Consider the following 25,373-nt stretch of genomic DNA (forward strand, 5'->3'; position numbering starts at 1 on the left):
TCGGCCTCACATGAGAACGCTTTTAATCAAGACCACTGAGCTGGGACCTAACAGGGTTATTGTCTGCCTTTAATCAATATACGTTTTTGTATAACCCTTGAGGGATGAGCAAATCTGAGTCTCATGCTATAATGAAATGGCCATCCAATGCTTGCAGGTTTTAACTGGTGGTCCAACTCAGACCAACTAATGATGTCAACTGCTAAAATATCACCGTTATTACAAATCTCCATACTCAATTTAGTTTAACAATAAAGTACACGTAACTTGACGTTTCATTTCACGTTTTACAAATGCAGAACACGCATCAATTTCTCTTTTGATTTATAACGGCCAAAAACATACAGTGGCCTTTTGTATGCTTTCGGTTTCTTTTTTCTTGTTTAAAATACTCACATATCAAGTGCATGAAGGTCATTGTGAAGTCACCTTTTGAAATATTTAGGTGATGTACATTTCGGAGATTTTGAATTGGGATGGGAAGTACAATAGCAACCTAAAATATAGAAGTAGTTCTCTTGTAATTATTGAGCTTCCAAGATGTTTGTATGAAGAGCCTTAATTCTCCTGTTTCTGATATCATGCGTCAAGGAATCCCAGAGAAAAACCTTTGTTTATTGTTTTGTGGCGGGTCGAAATGTAAATATTGCAACCCTTCATCATTTTTCGACGTAACCAAGATGCATTTAAATGGCTTATACTCTACTTGGTATTCGTATTATTACATATAAGGTTTAGGATTACACAAAATATTCTGGCGACATCTAGACCAAGTGAAACATTAATTAAAGAATTTGATATAATTGAGCAGTTTAAAAGGTATAGTGATTAATAACTTAAATTTTTGAAAGAATGAGTATACGCTCCATATTTAACATGGAAACAGCAGGGGAACACAGTAGTTGCGGCTTTGGTGTACTCAGTTCTGGATTTTCATATGACCCATTAAGCTTCATGAAAAACAATAGTAAGTGTATTTTGAGCTAAAAAGATAAGATATATAGTTGCTTTTTACAATTTTAGTTGGTATGTATTAGTTATTTTGACGAATATCGTGTTAAGGTGTGACTACGATGTCGCATCACTTCAGTTCATTTTGGATACAGTGACGGTAATCCAGTTTGCAATATTTAAAGGAAAAATCGCGATTCACTGTCATGCCGGACTTGGTTTGTTTGTATGCATCTTCGCATAACTTTCCAGGTAGAACTGGTGTAATAATTGCTTGTTATCTAGTATTTAATAACCGCATCTCCGCTGGAGAAGCAATACAATATGTTAGATTCCGAAGGTTAGAAGTATTAAAACATTTTATTTCCATAGACCAGGGTCTATACAAACCCAGAATCAAGTTGGATGCGTATATAAATTTGAAAAGTATCTGAATCCTTATCGAATATATTTCGGATCACAGTAAGTTAGTAATTAAATTTTTCATTTGATAAAATTAGCGGGCAGTTCAGTTTAGAAGCATTTCTTAAACGTCAGAACGTTTTATTGCATGGACCGGAAAGAATAAGGCTAAGAAATATTCCAAAAGTAAATTACTTCAAGTGGTTTTCTTTACATTTATTCCTGAGACAATGAATTTTACTTCAGGCTACTCAGTCTATCTGTTGTCTTCCTGTGTTGTCACTTTTTAATTTGACGAACAGTAAGCAGTTATTGCTAAAAACACAATGACTGATGATAGTCAGACCTACAGAATATGGAAACAGTATATTGATTTAAGTTATTCAATGGCTTTTGTGTGAATCGTATTGACGCTTATCGATCCTCACAACAAATTTTGGAGTTTTGATTTCAACATTTTTGTTAGCACTTTAGATGTGTTAAGTAAATAACCGATACGGAACTTATTTTATATTTCCATACTCGAAGAGCATGGTTATAGGTGTGATTTCTAGAATTTTCATTGCTTCAATCGTGGTTCTATAATATTTCTTATGTATTTCACACGTTGTGCATCAATAGGTTTTAATAATTTAACGAATAATAAAGGTTGTCTTAATAACTGCTGGAAGTCATGCTATCTTTAAACCTCAAGATGATTCATTTGCCAATAAACTTTCATATTTCATTTGAGATTTCATAATGGATGCACGTTAGTCCTAAAAAGGACGCATAGATGTGAAAACTAGCTATACGGCATTTTATTGACATAGTGTATAACATTACAGGCAACTTCTTTTACCAAACATTACGTACTAAATTACCGTCGACAATTTTTGCATTTTCCTGCAGTAGGATGCTTTGTTTACACATTTAGACACAATTTTTTAAACATTTGAAGTGTACCATTTGAATTCGTGGATAGATGAGCTTTGAAAAGTGCAATTTACTGATTGAGTTAGCTAGGAATTAGGAATTTATCCAGTCATATTCTAACTGTCATAACTCAGTTAGTTATCTGATATACGCACATTAGGTGACCTACAAGTGCTTGCATGTCTTGGTTAGTTGACTTTTAGCTCTCATTCTTCTACCAAACACAATGACTGTCACTAGATTTCAGTAAGGGATTTATAACTTTACTGGAGAACCACGATTCTTAGTGTGACAGGTGCTCAAAAAGTATTATTTCCCAAAAAATCAGCAAGTTTTGGACTGTCAGCAATGTATATTTGTGTCAAAAAATACAAGTGACAATACAGTTTTTAATGGTTTTGTACCAAATTATCAAACAATAAAGTGTTTGAAAATAAACCTCTTGTCTACAACAACTTATTTAGACTTAACCCTCATGGACTGTATATAAAATTTAACATCAAAAAACAAATATTATTCACCGAAATAACCCTAAATGTTTGTTAATTATAAAATTTGGTTATATTGTAAGGTTATCCTATATCTCTTAAGGAACTTTACCGGCGTAACTAGTTGTAGATTATTAAGATTTCGGTTTATAAACAGTGTATTGTAATAACAAAACACTTACACTGACTAATTTCTTACTACTGACATAATTCTTGATCAGAGCACGTGTTTATTGATCACATTAGATTGTATTTGAACCATGTTCTAAAGCTTAAATAAGAATCTTCGAAGAAATTTGAGCAAGTGAGGTTTAAAATCTCAGCGGCATTGTTGAATCAAAAACCAAATACGCCTAATGTTTTATAAATACATTCTTCCTCTTTAATGTTCTGAAGCTGTTTAGAGTGAAATATCATATACCGATGACACGTAATATTGCCGCTTCGGAGTTACAAATCTGCCACTAAAGCTAAGAGTTCTTATCTAAAAGCTATACAATATCCAGCTTATGGAAAACCGTCAAATACTCTTTAATTATTGACAACTTAAATGTTGGTTTTGTTTCATAATACAAACCATCTTTTGGAGTTTTGTGATGGCCATTATGAGATATATTTTTATTGTATTTTTTCACATGAACAAAGTAGTTTTTTAAGTTAAGCGATGACATTTAATTTAGCTTTCGGCCACCGGCTCAATTTTCTTTTAAAAATAAATATGCTCCCGTGTAAACCTATTTTAATTAATTAATTATTTATATTATTATAAGCCTCATTGTTATTTACACTTACAAATGCATTCCACATCAAAGCATTTTATAAAGGTCGAACAGTTTTCTACATTTACACGTAACTATAGCGATTACTATTTTTATTTTGCTTATTGTTTAGTTTAAATTTTTAAATCTTCTTCATAGTTGAATTATCCTGAAAATAAACAAATTATGACATATGTAATGTTCAAAACTGAAATTTACTTAGCTATATCTACCTACTCGTTTTAAAGCAAAATTTGTTTCACCTTTGAAACAATCATGTAAAAATGTCCCTCAACGGACATTGATTGGTTCACTGGTTTCTGTCTAAAATCTAAAAGCCTAATTACTTTTTACATGATTAAAAAAACTTGTAGCCTAAATGTATTTTTATTCCCAAACACTCTTCTCTCACTTATTAGTTATTACGACATAACTAGTTTCTTTGGTTTAAACGATTGTAGAGAAAGTTCTCCTTTGTTGACTGATCTTATTTGGAAAATAATTGAAATCTATGGAGTAGCGGATAGCTGTTTCATTCTAATATGAAACATCTTGTCAAGCCTCATTTTGTAACCCCATCAGGAGTCAGGTCCAAAATCTATAGGCCTCGCAGTGAGTAATTAGCCCTCTGATGACTAAATGGTCATTCAGAGGTTCTTAGTACAGCAAGACCATCATCCGCTGCGATTAATGAGATTCATCTTGAATCCGAAATGAATGTATTCTACTAGTCATGGCTTCCCATTATAACTTCGGGAATTACGCCTAAAAGTTAGCCACTAGTACGCATCAAGGTCATTTCGTGATATAAAACTACAAAATAACTAATCGTTTAAGGAAAGTTTTCCGACATCATATTGTAGAAGAGATTTTGATTTAATGTAAAGGAAATATGGTATATGAATTAAAACATAGTTTTGGAGGTAGTGTTTGTCGACCATCACATTTGATTTTTAGACAGGTCAATTTACTGTTTCATTATGATTTATTTTGTACGGTTTAACTTTTTCGGGTTAAGAGTCCTTTATCTCTCTGAACTCGCTAACCAATTTAAATAAACAACCATTGAAAATCTGAAAGAACTTGACAGGTGTTTCGTTTCAATATAGGACTCAGAAGTGAGAATCCGCAGCCAAACAGTCGAAAATCAAACCCAAGATCTTCAGTCTTGCGCGTCTATTATTTCTAACACTCCCAGATTCAATTATGGTGTGCACTGGTGGCCAGATTGTGTTTTATGATGGTGTGTAATTATCTGGGAGAATGTTTCATATCAAAAGGTCTTTTGCATTAATTTATTTGAATCTAAAATACATTGAAAGTGTATACTACGATGGAAGAAATGGGAAAAAATAACGGACATCTGTGACGGTATTGCTATTTAAGTCCGGTGTGCGAATCTAGCACTTGCTGTTTAGTGACATAATAAAAAGCCCTCATTTTTGATTGAGGGGCGCTAACTCATCCTGAACTCACTGGGTGTTTTATATACATTTATTCTATTGTGTGATAGTTACATAATAAGTTAGCTAAAGGATAAATATTACCATGTTTCGGTCTTAAGTAGTGGAAAATGTTTATCGATCATTGAGTGCAACGAAACAAGTTACCTGTGTGAAATAAATTTCCAAAGCACTCTAGTCTTAATTTAAATGACAGAAAGCCTGAAGATCTAAAATATTTTGAAAACTTCTTGTCAATGATTGCTAAAAGTGCGTGTTCTTGTCAATGAGTCTGAAATATGTGATTATGAAGTAAGCGATTTTATAAAAAATAATAAATTGTTCATTCATATTCATTTAAAACTGACAAATCGTTCAATTATTCATTCACATATAAATTACATGGATAGTTATTTTATGTATTGCTTTTCTTCTAATCTTCCCATCTATATAGTATATTCTTAAAATAGCATAATTGAATGTGAAAATTACCGTTAATAGATAAGAGGACTAAGCTGAAGACTCTCCAGCCCCTTAACTTAAATTAGCTAAATATCGAAAGATTGAATAACAAGGTAAATAGGTAAATGAATATTAAAAAAACCTAGACTGTTGTGTATATATACAAAATATTCAGCCAAGATATTATGATTTAGACATTACATACCAATTTTTTACCCGTGAAGTTTGTCATTTTAAAACGTGGCACTTATGTACATCGGTTCATATTACCTAATCATATCAAATTAACGATAAGTGATTATCAAAATAAATGCTTGAGTAGTAGAGTTAGTAAGAGTATTAGTTTTAATATAAAAGATCAAACACAGACAGTATGATTTAAGAAGGAATAATAGGTCCGTGGCATATAAAGTTTAAGATATTTTCTAGGATCGAGATCTAAGAGAAGATAAAGAACGAATGTATATGTGCCATTACTTAATGTTTACAAAACCTGAATGGATTCGATGGATGGAAGAACCAAACAATTTTACTATTCTGATTACTTAATGTGAATTGATGAAATCATCAAGTATAATTTATCGGTCGTAATTGAAGAGAAACCAGTTAGTGAATAGATAATAACTTTACAGTTCTTTTTGTACAACCAGTAATAATATAATAACGACCATAACAACGAGGAACTTGTAATCTTTCTAGTAGATTTCTGAGATATAGAAAACAGTCTGACATTTCTGTTCGTTCACTAAAAGCTAAGTTACCAATAGTAACTACCAAGGACGTCACGTTTTGTGAAACACGTTTATTATGTAGTATATCCTCATTTCGTAAAACGCGAGCTTATTCATCTGATAAAATGAATGACTATCTGTTGGGATACTCAGAAAAATATCCCAAAAACAATTATCTGGTTAAGTCTAACGCTACCCTTGAACGTTAAATGGTGTCATTTCCCTATTGGTCGTTTCCCTACTGATCAATATTTATTTCGCGTGTCATTTTCCTATTGGTCAATATTATTTAACGTGTCATTTTTCTGCTGGTCACTATTTATAGTAATCCTAACTGTATAAATATGCATTTGTTTGTAAATCATTATTCTGCTGCTCCTGACCCCATAAACGATTTTTCATCTACGGTTCGTGTTCTGATATATTGGAGATTGGGAATAGTATTGGGGTCGAACTGGGATATCTGAAGCTTGTCAATCGGTAGAATTTAGAGTAGCCAACTTGCGATTCACAATAACAATTGGCGACGGAGTGACGAAAAGATACAATCCAAAGTCATTCTGTAATTGGACGAAATCCAGTCTAGTTATTCAACCAATCAGTATCCAGATTGTCATCAGTGTCCTTGAATCACATTGGTCATTATTCGTACAGTAATTTTCATCACAGGTGCTGATTCGAAAAAATGACTCTCCCTTCCGATCGATTACAGCTACTCTTTGAACGACATTTGGAGTTATTAGTCAAATTCCGCACGCAGCTGCTAAATCACTCATGCTATGAAGATGCGACGGAAGTGGATGGATTGATATCTCAATTACACAGTGAGCTGGAAAGTGACAGCAGCCTTCATGAATCCTCGATGAACTGTACTTCAAACGAAACAGTCATCCATGATGCGCCCAGTGGTCCAGTACTTTCTATCCCAGAAACATGCCCGGTAATGGAGTCAAACTCCATCATCCCCCAAACAGCATGTGCAGACAGTAACATATCCAGCTCACGAGAAGATCTCATTGTTTTGCCAGAAAATGTGTTCCACGCATCAAATAATAACCAAGGACCTGGTACAGTTTTGTTGGACGCCGATTATCATAATGATCCACTACTTACTAAAGATTTAAACCCTGATGACTTCGAATTGGATGGCGTTTATCCTCAATATCTGATCGATTTTACTGGATTCCCTGTGCAATATGTTTTAAATACAATCAAATTAATTGTAATTTGGGTTTATGAAGACCCAACATTATTTCGCGGGGGAGGATAGACGCGGAAAAAAATTTAAAATCCGGACATCAACTCCGGATCTCCAAAAAAGGGAGGTGTTGGGATATTCAGGAAAATATCCCAAAAATTATCCTGTTAAGCCTAATGCTATCCTTGGACATGAAATGGTATCATCTTATTGGTCAATATTTGTTTAACGTGTCATTTTCCTACTGGCCATTATTGTACAATGTTATTTTCTATTTTATGGTACGTTGTGGTCTGCTTGACTGGTATATAAACAAAGTATGTTTGAAATATAATGATTCATATCTCCGAGGCTGTGACTTGTGTTCAGGACTCAACTAACTGGGCTAGACAGGGAAGCGAGACCAATCAGAACCATAGGTCGTTTTACGTGTTTGCGCGTCTTTGGTCCGATCAATAATTCGCTACCCTCTAATCAGAAGCATTTATTTTTCCGTCATAACACTATCATTATTACGATTATGTAACTACACAGAGTTGAAGGGTTGGTTTCACAGAAATGTAGCATATATGAGCGTTTAAAAATGGTAATATAAGGCTTGAATAAATATATAAATGCACATCAGGGAATTAGCGTTTTTTCGGCTCGGAATGAAATGATAATATTTTTTTTTAAATGGGTAGATAATTCTTTTCTTTTTACTGCTTTATTGTTAAAAGTGCAATTATTTAACTTTTCTCTAAAGAATTTATTTTGTACTGTACTACTTATTCAACGTTATACCTCTGTTTTCAGTCTTCACTTTTGTCTACAAAACAATGAAAATAAATCACGAGCTATTGCATTCATAATGAGATACTTTCTCTAGAATGCAACCTAGGTCCAACCTTACCAAATGACCATTTCCAACCGCCTGATATTAAAACAATGTATGTAATGTCGAGACACTTCGACCGATGACTATAGTGCAACTTAATCAATCAGATTCGATTGAGAATAAAGACTAAAAAACTTGCCATTGGTTACTACCCAGTGGTCAATCAAATAAGCAATATTTGATGTACATAGATACTCTAAGAAATTGGCATAACCATGACACCTTCTGCATTTAGACTGACAGATGTTACACCTTTTCAATAGGAGGTATGTAGAACAGTTTATTAACTCGAATCCAACATGGTATTAACTGACAGACAATGTTACTGTTTAAGGCTTAGATGTATTGGAAGCTTTTTTAGTATGCTTAGTTCCTAGACGAGAACCGAGTTTGATGAAGTTGTAACAACGAGAGTGAAGTGATCTACTAAAACTACTAAGTCACATTTTTACTAGCCTATTCTACTAGTAGGCAATAATCAGGACTGCGATATCGAGTCACTTAAATTTCAGATAGCAGTTAGACTGAAATGATAGAATTTGATAAGTATTGAGCGACAGCCGATAAGACATTGGTTCCTAATCAGTTATCAAAGTAATATCTGGTCACAGAACTCTATTTGTGTCATTTATATCCTTTCCTACATTTATTTTACCGTTGACAAATGACCATGGAAACAGTTAAATGTTATTTTCAAATTCAAACCATTGGATGTGGCTTTTACACTAAAATCCAAATCCTGTATTTCATCGCATTTTAGATTATATACATGTGTTGCAAACTGCTTGTCAGAATCATCGTGACAGGGTGCACATCAGTACAAATAGATTCTTCAAACCATAGAAATCGAATAGTGAGTGATGAAAACAATTGTCAATCATCAAAAAGGTAACCAGTTTACTGTTTGTTATTAATGCATATTTCTCATGTTTACCTGTGAATAAGAATCATGTGTTCACCCTACCAGTGAACAAGTTATACAATTGTATTTGTAATAATTTTTTCCTTGTGAGAGTGGCAATCAATTGTCTACCTTGTATGAGGGAAGACTGTTTTATAACTCCTCTATTGTTTATATTAAAAATCATGACAAGCAGGTTGTTAGATTGAAAACTCAAACGGTTTGATTAAAGTCATCAGCGGCTTTTCGCCATTTTTAAATTCTGTATCGAGTTCTGTACGTGATGGGAATCTTTTTCCTTTCATTTAACTTACAGCTAGGAATCCTAAAGATTGGTAGTTAACCATATTTCTAAGGAAATGTTTTAATGAAATACACAAATCCTTACGCTCAGCTTTTACTTTTCTTGGAAAAAGTAGATTTAATTTTTTCTGAACGTTCTAGTGTAAAATTATATCCTGAAATTAAACCTTTTTTAGACTGCAAGTATTTTGAATGTTCCGCATCCTGAACTTGTTGGTCTCATTATAGATGATCATTTTAAAACGAAGGAAGAACCTATCCTTTTATTGATATCTTTGTTTCGAAAAAAGTTTAAATTTAAGCATGAGATACTATTTGTTTGATATTAACTAAACACTTGCTTGTATATAGCTGATATAGAGTACATTTTGCTACAACATCGAACTAGTTGTACTATGAAACTAAATGTTTCTTACAATCGTAATTTAATTACTTCTTACGTGAGAATACTGTTCACATAAGTATTATAGATTAACTAGCCAAAATAACTCAAGAAAATAGTTTTCCATGTACTAAGAAGCTAAGAAATCAGTCACTGACAAATTCCCCGGCAATTTGTAAATACACAATGATAATGAAACTTCATCTCACTTCGTTTAATCATCATTGTTTAATAGTTTAGTTAAAATTTTCTATTTCTTTATTACCTTTTTAATTGATCATATTTAACTTTAAATGATTTGGACTGATTCATTATTGTGAAATGTTATATGAAATCTAAAATTATATTACTGACAAAAATATTGAGTTCTCATTATTTTGTTTAAACTTTCCGAAATATTTTAAAAGCTTTCTATTCTGTAATGTGAATTTGTTCAGCTTACATCATATATATATTACATTTTTTTCCATTGAATTAATTTGAACGATAAATAAACTAAGGCTACCCTGTTCTTTCCCTTATGATTTCGAATATGATCTAATTTATTTTAAAATGAACGGTCAGGTAAATTTTTCAACATATGATTTGTATTTTGTTTAACTCTTCATAACCTTTCTTCGACCATATATATATTTTGGATAATTTCAATAGTTGAGATCATGAGTCAGTTGAAGCTAGACCACCATGGAAAACCTGGAATCACTGAAAGACCGTTTCGTCCCAGTAAGAGACTCCTCAGCAGTTTGCATCCACGGTCCCACCCTCCGCGAGATTCGAACGTGATTGCACACTGCTGAGGAATCCCATACTAGGACAAAACGGCCGCCCAGTGCTTCCAAGTTTTCCATGATGGTCTAGCTTCAATTGACTCATGATTTCAACTATTGAAATGACTAAAATCCCCACAAAACCCCTTCTGATATATTGAATCCATGATTAAATTAATATATCATTAAAGTTGAAAGGATAAAGTTTTTATGTATTTAAATGTTTCATCTGAATTGAAATCGTAGATTTATTTAAAAATTTAATTGTATGGATAAAATCCTCGTTTTAGGTCTTTAGCTTTGAATTAATTAATTGTAATAAATATAAAGTTGATTATTTACATTTGATCCTTAAAATTTAATCCACTTATTCATTTTTAACCCATTAATTGAAATCTATTAACGGACTATAAAACACAGTCATCTGTCATAACAAATAATGTATCAGAATAATCTATTATAATCATTATCGAATGTTATACAAATCATAGATTATTTGATCATGTTTTAAAATCATTATTTCTTTATATTCGTTATATTTCATATAAAGTGATGTTTTTATACAGCCTATTATGATTGTATATATAGTTTCATAGTACTTACTAACTAATGATGAAAGTACAGAATTTCATTAAGGAATTGAATCAATCATACTTTTTAGAAAAATAACAATAATTCAGATGATCTTAAAGTACTTAAACATAATAACTAAATATCTAGACGGTTAAGCAACATTAAATCTTAATCAATATTCGATCTGTTCACTTTATTACATTATCTAGTTATAAACTGAACAAAGGCTGATAGAATCAGTTGAATGAGAAGTGTTTTAATTATTAAGTCATATAGATTATTGAGTTTTCAGACAAAAACACGTAGTAACTCATTCCCACTTGTAAGTGTTTGTTCATAAATTTTGAGAAAGAAAAATATGATGGACCAAAATCACTTAATACAATGACCGTTGTCCATATTTTGCCCAAAGTTTGTTATTTTGATCGTATACAATATGATGTACATTTTGGATACTTTAACCATTCATCTAAACGGCTGAACGATAGAAAATCGTCAGCATCCGCCATCCTTTAACATATAGTCATCATCAGGGATTTTAGCCTATAAGTAATTGTTCTCCAGTTTATTACTTACATTTCGATGAACTATAGTTATATATTTACTTATTAACCGATCTTTTCTCTATTTTGTTTCAATGCTCTGATTATTCTAAGTTGATACTTGTGCTGTTAGCAATTACACATGAAACGTGTGTTTTTATTCTCTTTATTTGCTTACATTTTATCTGAGTTACGTTTTATGCTAACCAACTTGTAATTTTGGGTAAAATATTTTGTGTCAGAGGAATGACTTTAATAGGTTATATGAATAACAAAACAATAATTCCTACAGTCACTCCTTGATGATATAAGTTGAATTATTCTGTCAATTTAATCAATCTATCGTATGCTTATTAGCTTCCAAGTCTGACTTGAATACACCAAAAATCAGTGCACTTATTCAATAAACTACTTACTTTTAACGTGTGTAGATTAGATATCGCCATATATATATATATATTTCCATAACAAGGTTAGACAAATTGCAACTATTTTTCACAGTTTATTACTTAACTAGGAAGCATATTTTAAAACTTCTTCCACATTGTTATTAAAAAAGGCTAACGTTTTCTTAGCGAGTTAGTTTTCTACGGGATGTGGTCGCTAACCTCATGCCAAACCCCCTCCTTTATCCGGATTTGGGACCGGCAGTAGCCTCAGAGGGACTCCAGACGGAGTTACAAAAGGTACATTCCGATAAAACCATAGATTATGCACATGAATAAGATTTAATTCATGAAGGTATTAAGTAAATAAACAATTATTGAACACTTAACAGTTATTTAACTTTTATTTTCCAAATGATAGTGGGATGTTTTTGACGCAAATTGAAATTTTTATGGAGTTTTGTAACAAAACAAGTTAAGTTGAACTAGTTTGAGCTTACTTTAGGGAGCAAGGATAGTCCTTATCTCTGAGCTTAATGATTTTGAGTACATTATCTATTCTCAATGTTTTTTACAAATTGACAAAGCTTATATACAGGAATTTTCAGTTGTATCGTCAAACGTAATCTTTATCGCATATCAAAATTTTAATTCATCTATAAATCAGGATTAGGTATTTGAGATGAAAAAAATTATAGAAATTACTTATGATTTTGAGTCCAACATATCATTTACTTAATCATTGTCCTTAAATATGCTTTGTGTGGGTATCTTGTAAATTTATGAATTTTTTAAATAATATTTAAATGTTTTATTGAATATACTTTACAAATAATCATTCTATTGATTGTTTATAGGCTTTCCACAACAAATGTTACACAATCAGAAGCTTTTACTAGTTGCCAACCAGATGAAACGACTGAACTAACGAGTACAACTGCAGATTATTCATATGGTATGCTTTGTTCCAAAAAGATATGATGACAAGTAAATTTATTGTGTAATTTATTTTCAATGGGAATTCTCTTTGAACCGGTGTAATAATGGATAGTTTTCTACCAACAAAATCCTTTCTAAAAGCAGTGGCTACTTAGATTCAATAGCTAAGAGGATAACGTGTTTGGTTTCTGAAGTGAAATGTACTGTGTTGAAGTCTCAGCGTAAGCATCAACACTGGGATCTATGCGTCCTGGATTCCATTATCAGGCACTTTAAAAAAAATTGCTTAAGAATTCTTGTAATATAGTGGCACCGTCGAGGCAATCCGCTGAGGATGATCATATGCCAAAAAAAGAAACTAACCAATCTGAGTCCCTAACATCAACAACGCTAAGATTCAAAGCTTTCAAGTGATAACACCAAATAATGTGCTAAATCTTCAAAGTTTATTTTGAAATGTGTCTATCAGTAATTTGTTTCCGATAATAGTTTGAACTGTCTAAAATTCTGCTTACATGCTTATCGTTTCGGAATGTTAGCAAGGTCGATTGACTTTTATAAGATTCATTACATTTGATACTCTACAAAGACCTGAGTTCGGTGCCTTGTGTGGTCATAAGTATAAATTATTAAGAAGTTCCAAGTTAATACGCAACAATTCTTTTTTGTTTTTTTAATTTTCAATGATAGTTTAGTTGAAATTAGTTTATGCTTGAATGCACCAGGAAATAATATACACTACAAGTGTTGACTTAAATTCAAGTATTATTCTGTTTTCAATCTTACACAACTTTGTTTTAATTTAAAAATATGTGTATATTTCAGGTATCAAGTGAATTAGTACTGTGTTTATGAATAAGGGAAAGATGATGAAAAAAATATAATCTTTAATCGGTTTTACTTTCCGAAAGTTATTTCCATTACCTTAAGATGAATCACTTTTATATTACTGATTTATAAGTTTATGCTTGCATAATCTGTAGTCAGTTAGCAGAAACTTTTTGTTTTCATTTTTATTGGTTGCTACCATCTTCATAAAACTAATACTTATTTAAAAATCAATCTATTTCACTTAAAGACTTTGTATTGAAGACTCCATCACAGATGTACTCGTAGTGTTGCTTCCTCTATGTTTGATATAGTAATTTGTAATACTTAATTCACAAATATTTAACAATGTGATGCTTATTTCTAAATTATTCAACATTTTACCTGCAAAGGAATATACAACGGTAAGCAAAGCATACTGTTACTTTGTGTCATTTACCCTAATGACTCCGCTGTATTCCTTGTTCGGCTGACTTGGAATCAAAGTATATTGTGTATTTAAAAATAAATTTGTCATATGATCATATTATCACTATATTGTAAGTAGAATACTAAGTTTATAAAAGTCCGGTCCTACTGAGATTTATTCATCGTCCATAAAACATTGAACAACAAAATTTAGCAATATAATTGAGGATATCTACACTATCTTAGTTAGGATTGCGAGCTCCTTATAAATACAACATATGAGACAATCACCCAAAAGGTTTTCAAAGTTTATGATTTTTTTCCAAATTCATTATTAATGTTGAACTAAATAAAAATATATGATTTTCTATATTAATTTCATTATTTATTGACATATAATTATAGTATATTTTCTTGAGGAAACATTTCTACACGGAGATATTTGAGATTATTTATCTCTGAAAATTCTAACAATTTTTTCTACTTTCTAGGAAAAAATTCTCCAAATCAAAGTGTAGATGATAATCAGTCTGTTGGTGCAAGCTTTGTTATCGAAGCTCTGCTTACTACACAATATCCTGAATCAGTTGTGAATGAAACGGAATATTGGAAAGTATGTTCACTTTTATTCAATTTAAACAAATATTTTCTAAATTATATTGTCATCTCTTTAGTATTATTATAATATGACGTTATCAGATACTCTGAGATACTTCAATATTGTGTAAAACATACTTCGTAAATGTTTACTGAGTATATATATATATATATATATATATATATATATATCGGTGGAGTTTTGTTCTTTTAGTTAGTTGGTTTGGTCGTGGAGCTTTGATTGTTATTCTGAAAAACATCATCAGTACAAACTTCAGGTAGAAGTGAAGTGTTTGAGTTTCTCTACATATGACTCGCAATTTATCCTGTCGACCATGATCCTGACTGGTTATTGTTAACGTTTAACTTGTTATTTTACGCCTCTTTATTTTGATTGTTTATCCTTTTGATATTCTTGATCTTATATTTGTCCATGAGTTTTTTGATTGGTTGATTTCATCCTCAATTAGTTCCTCAGCTATCCTGATATATTCTTACTTGTCTATAATAACTGTAGTGCGTTATTTTTCCGCTTGAACTACCACGATATCTCCTCTAGTTCTATTAACTGGGGATAAAAGCGTACATAAATCTAACCAAAAGTTTAGACAACCAAATCTCAAGGACTTTAAACTGACTTGTCAAATCGGAACAAATATCAAAATAAGATCAATGGAGAATGAAATCCAATGGACGAGTACTCCCTCGATTGTAAAGTAGACAGAAAATACACAAACTAAACATCTCACTTCGTCTAATTGTATTATTCCAAGGAACACCAACATACAATTTATCGAGAGAAATTTCAAAAGTATTGAACTATTTAGTGGATTCATCAAATCTCACATAGAATTCTTATATAAACTTAATTAGTTTCAGATTAACAGCGACGAACTGATGACATCCTTCGATGTAAAACAGCCTTATTCACCTCAATTGAACCAAGCTTAACTTGGGTGATACAATCAAAACAACGAGGTGTAAAATAACAGGTTAAAGGTGAACAATAACCAATCAGGATAAAGGTCGACAGGATAAATTGCGAGGAGGAGGACGAAACTGCATTTAAATCATTCGAACTTCAAATCTCAATCATCTCTCTCTCTCTCTATATATATATATATATATATATATAACGTATATGTTCATCGTTTAGTTATTTTTTTGCTTCACTCCAATATGAGATTTTTAATCGATGAGAAATAAAGTTAATCGACTGACATTATGATACATCATTTTTTTAACCTCTTGTGTGCACACAACCCAAAGTTCTGACCTTGAGGCAGCACTAGGTATTACGTTCATACACTTGTTTACGTCTGTATAGACTGAAGGTTTGCATAAATTTTTTTTGAAGAATTTACGCTTTGCAACTTTGAATAAATTAACCTGAATAATGATAGACATCTGAGTAAATATGTTTACTAAAATAATATTACTATTTAAATTTTCCTGAATCTATCTAACATTAAGCAGCTTTCGTACAAGTACATATTTTGGAAAGTACATGACCAACTAAAATATCTAAGAAATATAGGTGAAAGAATACCTGAGTTTATAATTGTGTCTGTTCGTCGTGCTTTTTAGGATACATTAAATAGACTTCTTTATAAGTGAAAATTATAACACAACTCCAAACTATTTTATTTGATTCCACAAAATATTCTCACCAGTACTTTATTTTCTTCGTTGTTCAAGCTAAGTAATTCTGTGTGAAATATTTAGAAAAGTTGCTGAATAACTTCCATTCAATGGTGTAATGTTGAAAGGACTGATTCTAGTATTCCACCACAACAGCACTTGTGCCACTAGCTTACATAAATACTGATCTAATGGTCGCTAGAAAGTAATGTACCAAAAATGAGCTGTGATTATTCAAGGATTGAAGACAGACATTCAGCTATGTTACATACGCTCTTTATTTTAAAACACCTTTGAATAACTTACACTTTTGTTTCAATCTATTCTTGTTATTGTGGTTAAATGACTCTCAACAACACAGTCAAACTTGTCTGACTTCATGTCAATTGATCTCGTAAAACCCACGTTTTGACCCCCGAAAATGGTCATTACGTCAATAAAAAGTATCTAAAATACATCTGAATACAACAAAGTTATTTTTTTTATTATGCGTACGCATTTTAAGTTTGTGACTTGTTTCGTAGAGTTTTAACGACAGATCACTTTACTTTACATGACAGAAAAAATTCAACAATGATCCTGAAGCCTGGGATGATTTTGACAAAACTTCATTCAATGCATTGGTCCTGGTAAAACTGATAGATGATTGGTTGACACATTTAAAGGTATGACCTAACATTTTTAAAAAGAAACTATAAACGATTTATATAATCACGTTCATAAGAAATTTAATATAACTATTTTTCAGTAAATTGACTAGCCCCATAACATAAACACATGAGATCAGTTTGCTTGTATGATATTTAAATTTCACTTTTCACAATCGTTTTTTTTGTTAACATTGGAACTAATTAAATTATATTACTCTACTTTCATCAAACTACAATATGACCATTGAGTGATGAAGGTTTCGAAGTAATTAGTAGGTAGCTTTTAGAAATTATTTTAGTATTAGTTAGCACTCATTAGCATGGTTTATTTTAGTGGAGAACTTATATATTCTTTGCAAACTGATACCAGTATTATTAAATCACCGAGATAAAAATCATATCTTTTTCTGACATATTTCTATCAGTTAGGACATTATTGTTTGCAATTGGTGATTAAAGCCGAATTATTCATTGATTGCTTTATTAATTTATCATAATTGGCCTTTGTGAATGATATGTCTTGTCGTTCGAATGTTACTTTGTTATATCTGGTCGTCACTGATTGTTGTGCCGGAAAACGCTTATCACTTATACTCGAAACAACGGACCTCTGCAATTCCCACGACGCGAAAGTAAGAACACAAGACTGGTATAAGTGAAGATTTATTGACCGCCAAAACACGGCGACGACTCTAGTCAAAAATACACTCATTTATATATTGATTCGTAGACCCATTTTGATTAGGATGGTATCACATATATAAAAAACACAGTTGTAACAAATCATATGCTGAGCATAGTTCATGTCATTTTTTAATAGAAGAATATTGTATGTTATACAATAAAATACCATATGTGAAAACAAAACCTAATACTACACTGACTAATCATCACATTGAACCAAAACGGAAGTAATGTTGAACAAAACCCATAATGAGTAAATCAATCGAATTTTGACTTTTCTTCCCGTCATATCAGTGAACTACAGTACATATTGTATCTAGTAAGAAAGAAGTATTAATCGATTACTTAGTAATCGACTCAATTCTTAGTGTTAGCCACATTCTATCGAACAGTTTTCAATGTGACGATTGGTTTAAGTGAATCAGCACTTAAGGGTTCTCTGTTTGATGTTTATTAAACATTAAAAAAACCCAGAAAGGTGCCTTAGACCCAAGGTCCATGCTAGTCGAAACTCACCAACAAGGGACGTCTATATTCTTAGAGGGGTTGAAATTCTTTGCAGGATTTCAATACGTGTTACCCAGCGTTATATATGGAGAATGGTTATCGCTGGGTGATTTGGGCTGTAACTGTTGTCTTTAAGCATTGAAACTTGAATACTAATTGATCATCGAGTAGAAACTAGTGCCATGTTCAGTCCATTAGTTGTGAGTTAATTCCATAGATTAAGCAAAATCCTTTCAAGGTATCTTTTATTTGGAGGATTGTTTACTGGAGAACCGACTGTTGTTGGTTAGCATCAATCAACCACCACAATACCTTATATGAAATTGATATGATGGAAAGAAAAATCAATTTTCGATGTAACTAACCTAACAACGTACTTGATGATAATCTAATATAAATTAATAATCATTTTACGTTATTTGACAACCGAATAAAAATGTTTCTCAAACCTATTGTGAAACACAAAACAGTGTAAATGGTAGTTGGTTGCCATGATGTGCTAAAATGTATACTTGTTTTAATGACAAAAATACTGAACTTGCTAAAAACGGATCCAACACATACTTTTATCTGAATGTTTTAATAAGTGGGATTTAGATCAACATTATAATAACTAATGATTCATGATTCTTCTATTCTAATCAACAAAGTAGTTGCTTTGTAAATATTATTGTAACTCATTCAACCAAGCAAAAGTTTATATACTCAGTTTCGAGCTACACCATTTGTATAAGAACCATATGTTTCGAATCGAATCACCAAACAAACTTAGCTAAACCTTTATCATAACCTTCAAGCTGATGGTTGAAAGCTGAATGCTTTAACCACTAAACCGCAGTTCCATAACTATTTTATGCAGATTGAGCTTATTTAAATATTTCTGTTTCTATCAGTTTTTGTGACTTTTATATCTCGTTGTTAATTTGTTATGACTGATCATCGCTGATTGTTATGTTGGAATCGCTGATTACTTTACTTGTAAAACGAGGAACCACTGCAATTCCCACGACGCGAAGTAAGAATACAAAGACTGGTACAAAAAAAGATCTATTAAACGCAAAACACGACGACGATCCTAGTAAAAAATACACTCATTTTTATGTTGACTATATACCCAATTTGATTATTAATTAGAATGAAATCATATATATGGATAATACCCACAGTTATAATAAATCAAATGATGCGTGTCATGCTAAGCATAGTTCATGTTAAGTTAATACAAGAATATTGTATCTTTAACAAACATCACACTCAAATCAATGTTATATCAAATAAAATATCACACAGGAAATGAAAACAAATATTACACTGGGTAACCATCACATTGAATTAAAACGAGAGTAATGTTGGACAGAAATCATAATGAGTTAAAGAATCTAAGTTTGACTTTTTATTCCATCATATTAATGTCATTGTTTTTGACACAAAATTACAACTTTGGTATTTATCGACGATTTCTCGATTTTATGCAAAATAGTATGACCCCACTAACTAAAAAATTGGATAAATGTTTATCATTAACTTAAAATGATTTGTTTTTCTCAAAAAATGTACTTGTAATTATTGTCAGTAGTATTCCCTTAGATAAGTTTTGTCATCAGCTGTCAAGAATTACACACTTATATACATGTTTTATAGTCTCCAGTGCTTCGAATGCAAGACTTGCTCAGCTTACAACAAAATCCTTTATTTGAAGAAGATATATTAACTTCTCTAGAGATTTTCGAGAAAGTAAGTTAGAGTGTAGCATATTTACATGGGTAATTTTTATATTGATTTGTGTTCTAACAAGCATAAGCTTTTGTCTGAGTATTCGCCATAGTTTTTGAAATATTGGTCAAAGATTATAAGCACAGATGGATGGTGGCTAGCAATGGAATGCAGGACGTGCGTTTCGTCCTATTTGGGACTCGTCAGCTGGGTGTAGCTGCATCTTGAAATGAACATCAACTCTGGGATGCAGATAAATCCAGATGACGAGTTTCAAGTATGACAAAACAAGCGTTCTGGATTCCACTGCTAGCCACCATTCATCTTCTACTCATATTGCTTGTACCTGAAGGTAATATCGAGGCAATCCGTACAGGATGCACACGTGCCAATAGGATACTGATCAGCCTCAGTCCTAAACATCAATGGAAAGATTCAAACAAACAGTACCAAATGAATACATCGGTGAAACATTTTGAAAAATATATATTAACTGTTTATGATTTGGTGATACTAGGAATCTGTTTCATGCAACTGTGGAAATTATGGCATTAATTCTTTGCGGAAAAATTATTAAGATTTATACTTCAGTTTTGAGAGATGATTATTTGTGTTCTCTGAATATTGTAATTGAATCTTCACCGCACTATCAAAAATTAATAAATGATAATATTAATTCTTAGTTAGTCAACAATCGTAACTGCTTTCAAGTTGTATTAAAATTTGACTAAGTGTTCATTGTAATTGTGTGGAGTTTTTCCAAAAATTTGAAGTTAGTCATTTTGTCAACATGTTGAAGTTAAATGGTATATGTCAAGTAAAATCAAATAAACTGTCAATTGGCTATGTGATCTTATGGTTTTTCATCATTATGAACAAATCTTTACTAATTGCATTATTTTATTTTTTAGTTAAGTATGAGCAATCGTATCTAAATATGATTTTTTCACTACTTGTACAATTTTGAATGTAATCAGTATGCAAATTATTTATTTGAAATAACTGATATTATTTTGAACTAATTACGACTGATTCTTTAGTGTGAATTACTTCACCATGTTCCCTGTTATTTGAATGATTGAATATTCTATTAGCTTTCTAAGATCAATTTTATATTGAACATTTAAGAGCCAATAAACTGAAGTTAGTCTTAGTTTTTTATTCGAAATTCATTTGATATAACAGATAAAATTCCATGATTAAGCCTGTACTCTTCCTTTGGAAAATAATAATTAATTTCCACGTGAATAAAAATGTTTTAATCTTTTCTGTGTGAACATTATCAATTAGAAAAATGTAAGTCCTAGTTTCAACATCTGATACGGTTAGTAGTTCAGTTTTACGGATTAGTAATTAGGGCTACGAGAACATGATCAGTTTACCTTTCGGATGAAAATAAGCTATGATTTACACGACTAACCAACTTAATATACATAAATGTTTTATGGATTTTACTTCTGTGGACATCTAGGAATTGCGTAACCCAACTGCCGGTACCTAAATCTACTGGAGCAAAATGTGTAGATGTATGATGTAGTACTAACCTCATATGATTGATTTTCATTTCTATCTATTTTATGAAGCCTGTAAGATAGAACCTCTCAATTTTATATGAATTATCAATTTTGCATATTAAGTAAATATATGAGTAAGTGTATGAGTAAATTTTTAGTGAACGAATGAACTATTTATTAAAACAAGAGTCCCTATTAAAGCGACTAATATATCGACTACTTTGTACACTTGAAGTGAATATGTGTTGTTAACAATTAAAATTGAGTTAAACAGCTTATCATTTTGTCTCTCTCCTGAAAATTGAAATATATTTAGTTATATTATGAGTATTGAATTAGTCTGCATAAATTGTGCGCGTAACTTCATGCCACAATTATCAAACATATTTAGAGTAAATGGTTGAACAACTAGGTTCTCAGAGTGGTTATTGGTAATGTTAAGCAAAGGGTACTAAGAAAAGATAGATAATTGGTTGGTGGAACTGTGAATTGCGTCAACTGAGTTGACTAGAACGGACTTCACTTATGCCTAATCGCCCACCTACTAAATGGGTAATCTCAGGTAGAGGAAGCGGAACCAAAATGTGTCGTCAATTCACGAAGTCACTGACTGTGGATCTGAGCCAAGTTGTCAGGTGCAAAATACCTGGTTGAGGACAAATGATATGAAATGACTCATGATCGGTCATAACGACTCAGTTATATTTACCCTTTATCTTGAGTCCTAGCATTCCTTTATACATACCTTTTTTGTATTTTTGAATCATATTCTCAGTGTTTTTTCTTCTTCGTTACCTTTTCTACTACATTATTTTGACTCTTTCGCTACCTGACTTAATAATTTTATCTTATTTTGTTATTGTGGTATGGCTACTTGAGTCAGCATACATTTATGCCAAGCTCTGCGTTGATTATGACTGATTAACTAAAAGAACTTTGCTATTGTGACATCACATCATTTTTTGCCATTTTCATAACTGACTTTTGTTATAAAATATCAATAAAGTTCTCATTGCGTAATGTATAATAAAATATACAAACGAATAATATTGTTGTTAATTAGATTCCTCTCAGTTTTTAATTCAACAGTATGTTGATAATTTTTACAAATCAACTTATTCCATTCAAAGTGAGATCAGAAAACCTTGTTCGTTAATAAAAGTATATCCGAATGTGTATATATCAAGTTAACTCCTTATAAAAATACTTAGATGATGATCAGACTGTTAATTAATTCCGAGCAACAAAAAAATCCAATGATTAATGAGTTGTGTGTGCTATTTATTTTACCTTCTAAAGTTTTTACCTTTTAAATATAAACTAAAGTACTGAATTATATCGGAAGGGGTTTTGTGGAGATTTTAGTAATTTCAGTAGTTGAGATCATTAGTCAATTAAACCTAGAACACAATAAAAAACCTGAAAGCACTGCTCGGCCGTTTCGTCCTAGTACGAGACTCCTTAGCAGTACGCATCCACGATCCTAGCCCCGCGAAACTCGAACCCAAGACATATCAGTCTCGCGCACGAGCGCTTAACGACTAGACCACTGAGCCATTCGGCATCCAACGGTGCTGATGCTTAACTTCAACTAATCCACAAAGTTGCGCCACCGCACACCGTTGCCGTCCAGTGCTTCTAGGTTTTCCATGATGGTCTAGCTTCAGTCGAATCATGATTTCGACTATTGAAATTAATAACATCTCCACAAAAACTCTTCTGATAATAATCATCTGCTTACCAGTGACTGACTTCAAGAGGCATTTCCTGGAGTTCTAGTGAGAAGCCATAACTAGTGGAGTTCAAACAGGTCTGTTGTGAGATATCAGCTCACTGAAGACAATGGTGCATGTGCCACGCGATTTCGTGGATTAATTAAAGTTAGACATTAACATAGTTAGATGCCTCTTAAGTGGTCTAGTGGTCAAGTGCTCGCGCGCGGAACCAGCAGGTCCTGGGTTCGAATCTCGCGACGGGCGTGGTCGTGGATGCGCACTGCTGAGAATTCCCATACTAGGACGAGACGGCCGTCCAGTGCTTTCAGGTTTTCCATGGTGGTCTAGCTTCAATTGATTCATGATTTCAACTGTTGATATTGAATGATATATTAGATTACTTGCATCACTGACAAACTTATTTTCTTTAAAATCTTTTTTTTTAGCCAGTCGTTTGTTTAATGAGTTTATTTGCCAAATTAATAACTTATCTTCAACCTTTATCTGAACAAATGGAACATTTACTAATAGAACGTGTTTTAAATTGGTTATGTCAAAAACAATCAAAATCTTTAAACATTACAACGAATACGAAGAAATTCAATGAACAATTTAGATGTTATCATACAAGATTTGGTGATTTATTTCAATTAGCTTTTAGAATAATGCATTTTTTAATTGAATTTGTAAAATCAAAATGTACATTAGTTGAAAGTGTTAATCTGCTGTCTAATTCTTTGCCTATCAGTCAATAGAAATAATAATTATAATGAAAAAGAAAACAAAAACAAACATATTTTGTAACAAAACAGATGAAAGTAATAATTATTTTATTAGTATTGATAATTGATTTACAATGAAATGTTTTTTAATAGAAGAAAAAACTAGATTACTTCATAGAATTTCTTTTTGATTGTGGTTATTAATGTAAACTATTGGATGTCAACTCTGTTATTTGAAAGTGAAACGCTTAATTGAAATTTTGAATTTTCTCAACACTGGAGTCGTGTATATGAACTGCTGAGCAGTCCAATGTGCCGACAAAATAACCCTGTAATGACCATTGGTTTTCAATGGTTATCTATCCAAAACAGATTCGTTATGTGAAAATACAAAATTATATATGTTGGATCATTCGATTTTTTATTCGAAGTAAACATATTTTGAGTAAGATAAATTTCATAAATTCTGGTAATGTTTCCACCCTGAATAATTGTGACCAATGGCTTCATTCAATGCTGTATTATTGAAAAAAGCATATCCATCTCTCAAAACCGATAATATATGCTGATTTTTTTATTATTACAAAGTAATTTGGTTTCTGAATTCCAGTCTCTGCAATTTTCGTAAATCTTTTGAATTTAGAGTCTTAAATTAGTAGAAAGTTGTTTCGGTTCAAGGTTTATAGTCCTAAATCTGCCTGTAGCTCTTCTAGGGTTATTACCGGTCCCAAGCCCGATAAAAGGAGTAAGCTTGGGCATGGAATCAGCAACCACATCCCATAGAAAACAACCTTGCTAAAAAGATATTATGAAGACGTTAGGAAGTATACAGATAAAACAATAAATGAAAATTGTTACTCAGATTAGATTGTAATTCCTTATTCAGAAACAGCTCAATTATGATACTCTTACTATCATATTCAAGATTAGAAGACCATCACTTCATGCGAAATATCCGGACAGCGTAGGAGACCGGGAATACCAATCCAGTGGCTACGGAAATAGAGAGATACAGCTTGGCAGTTCTCGGAATAACCGAAACCTATTGGATGCATTCTGGACAGAAAAAATTAGATTCGGGAGAGGTCCTGTTGTATTCTAGTCATGAACAAGGAAATGCTCCGCACACTCAGAGTTGCTGATGCTGTCCAAAGAAGTTCGGAAATCACTTATAGGATGAAAATCTCATAATTCCAGGATCATCAAAGCATCCTTCGAAATAAAGAAGTGTTCACATTGGATTATCCAGTGCTGTGCATCCATGAATGATAGCAATGAAGACGATAAAGATCAGTCTTATGAGGGGCATCAGTCCAACAAAGGACCTGATAATCCTGATGAGAGACCTAAACGCCAAAATCGAAATGGACAACATCG

General features: G+C 32.0%; 1 protein-coding gene across 3 annotated transcripts; it reads left to right on the plus strand.

Annotated features, from left to right (window-relative positions):
* Positions 1 to 400: 400 nt before the first annotated feature.
* Positions 401 to 24,584, plus strand: PTPDC1 (Protein tyrosine phosphatase domain-containing protein 1). Of its 3 annotated transcripts, XM_051213301.1 has the most exons (15): positions 401 to 509; positions 541 to 709; positions 739 to 819; positions 852 to 967; positions 1,005 to 1,026; positions 1,063 to 1,169; positions 1,204 to 1,291; positions 1,324 to 1,413; positions 1,452 to 1,539; positions 8,985 to 9,112; positions 12,936 to 13,033; positions 14,745 to 14,866; positions 17,052 to 17,156; positions 19,974 to 20,066; positions 23,721 to 24,584. In XM_051213301.1, exons 1-15 carry the CDS (start codon positions 449 to 451, stop codon positions 24,027 to 24,029), a joined length of 1,677 nt encoding a protein of 558 aa, XP_051069267.1. In that variant the 5' UTR covers positions 401 to 448; the 3' UTR covers positions 24,030 to 24,584. The 3 variants fall into 3 exon arrangements, with proteins under 3 accessions (XP_051069267.1, XP_051069266.1, XP_051069268.1); XM_051213302.1 differs by lacking the exon at positions 23,721 to 24,584 and having other exon boundaries at positions 401 to 819; positions 1,208 to 1,291; positions 19,974 to 20,711; XM_051213303.1 differs by lacking the exons at positions 401 to 509; positions 541 to 709; positions 739 to 819; ... (5 more) ...; positions 1,452 to 1,539; positions 19,974 to 20,066 and having other exon boundaries at positions 7,000 to 9,112.
* The last annotated feature ends 789 nt before the right edge of the window (positions 24,585 to 25,373 follow it).

Source organism: Schistosoma haematobium, chromosome 3, assembly GCF_000699445.3.
Source record: "Schistosoma haematobium chromosome 3, whole genome shotgun sequence".
Classification (NCBI taxonomy): Eukaryota; Metazoa; Platyhelminthes; class Trematoda; order Strigeidida; family Schistosomatidae; genus Schistosoma; species Schistosoma haematobium.

Bases quoted from the DNA above. Each gene is read 5' to 3' on its own strand.
- PTPDC1 (XM_051213301.1), top strand. From the start codon at position 449: ATGTACATTTCGGAGATTTTGAATTGGGATGGGAAGTACAATAGCAAC. The intron at 1,027-1,062 runs GTATGTATTAGT...TATCGTGTTAAG, and splicing joins GCTTTTTACAATTTTAGTTG to GTGTGACTACGATGTCGCAT. The intron at 9,113-12,935 runs GTAACCAGTTTA...GATTGTTTATAG, and splicing joins AATTGTCAATCATCAAAAAG to GCTTTCCACAACAAATGTTA.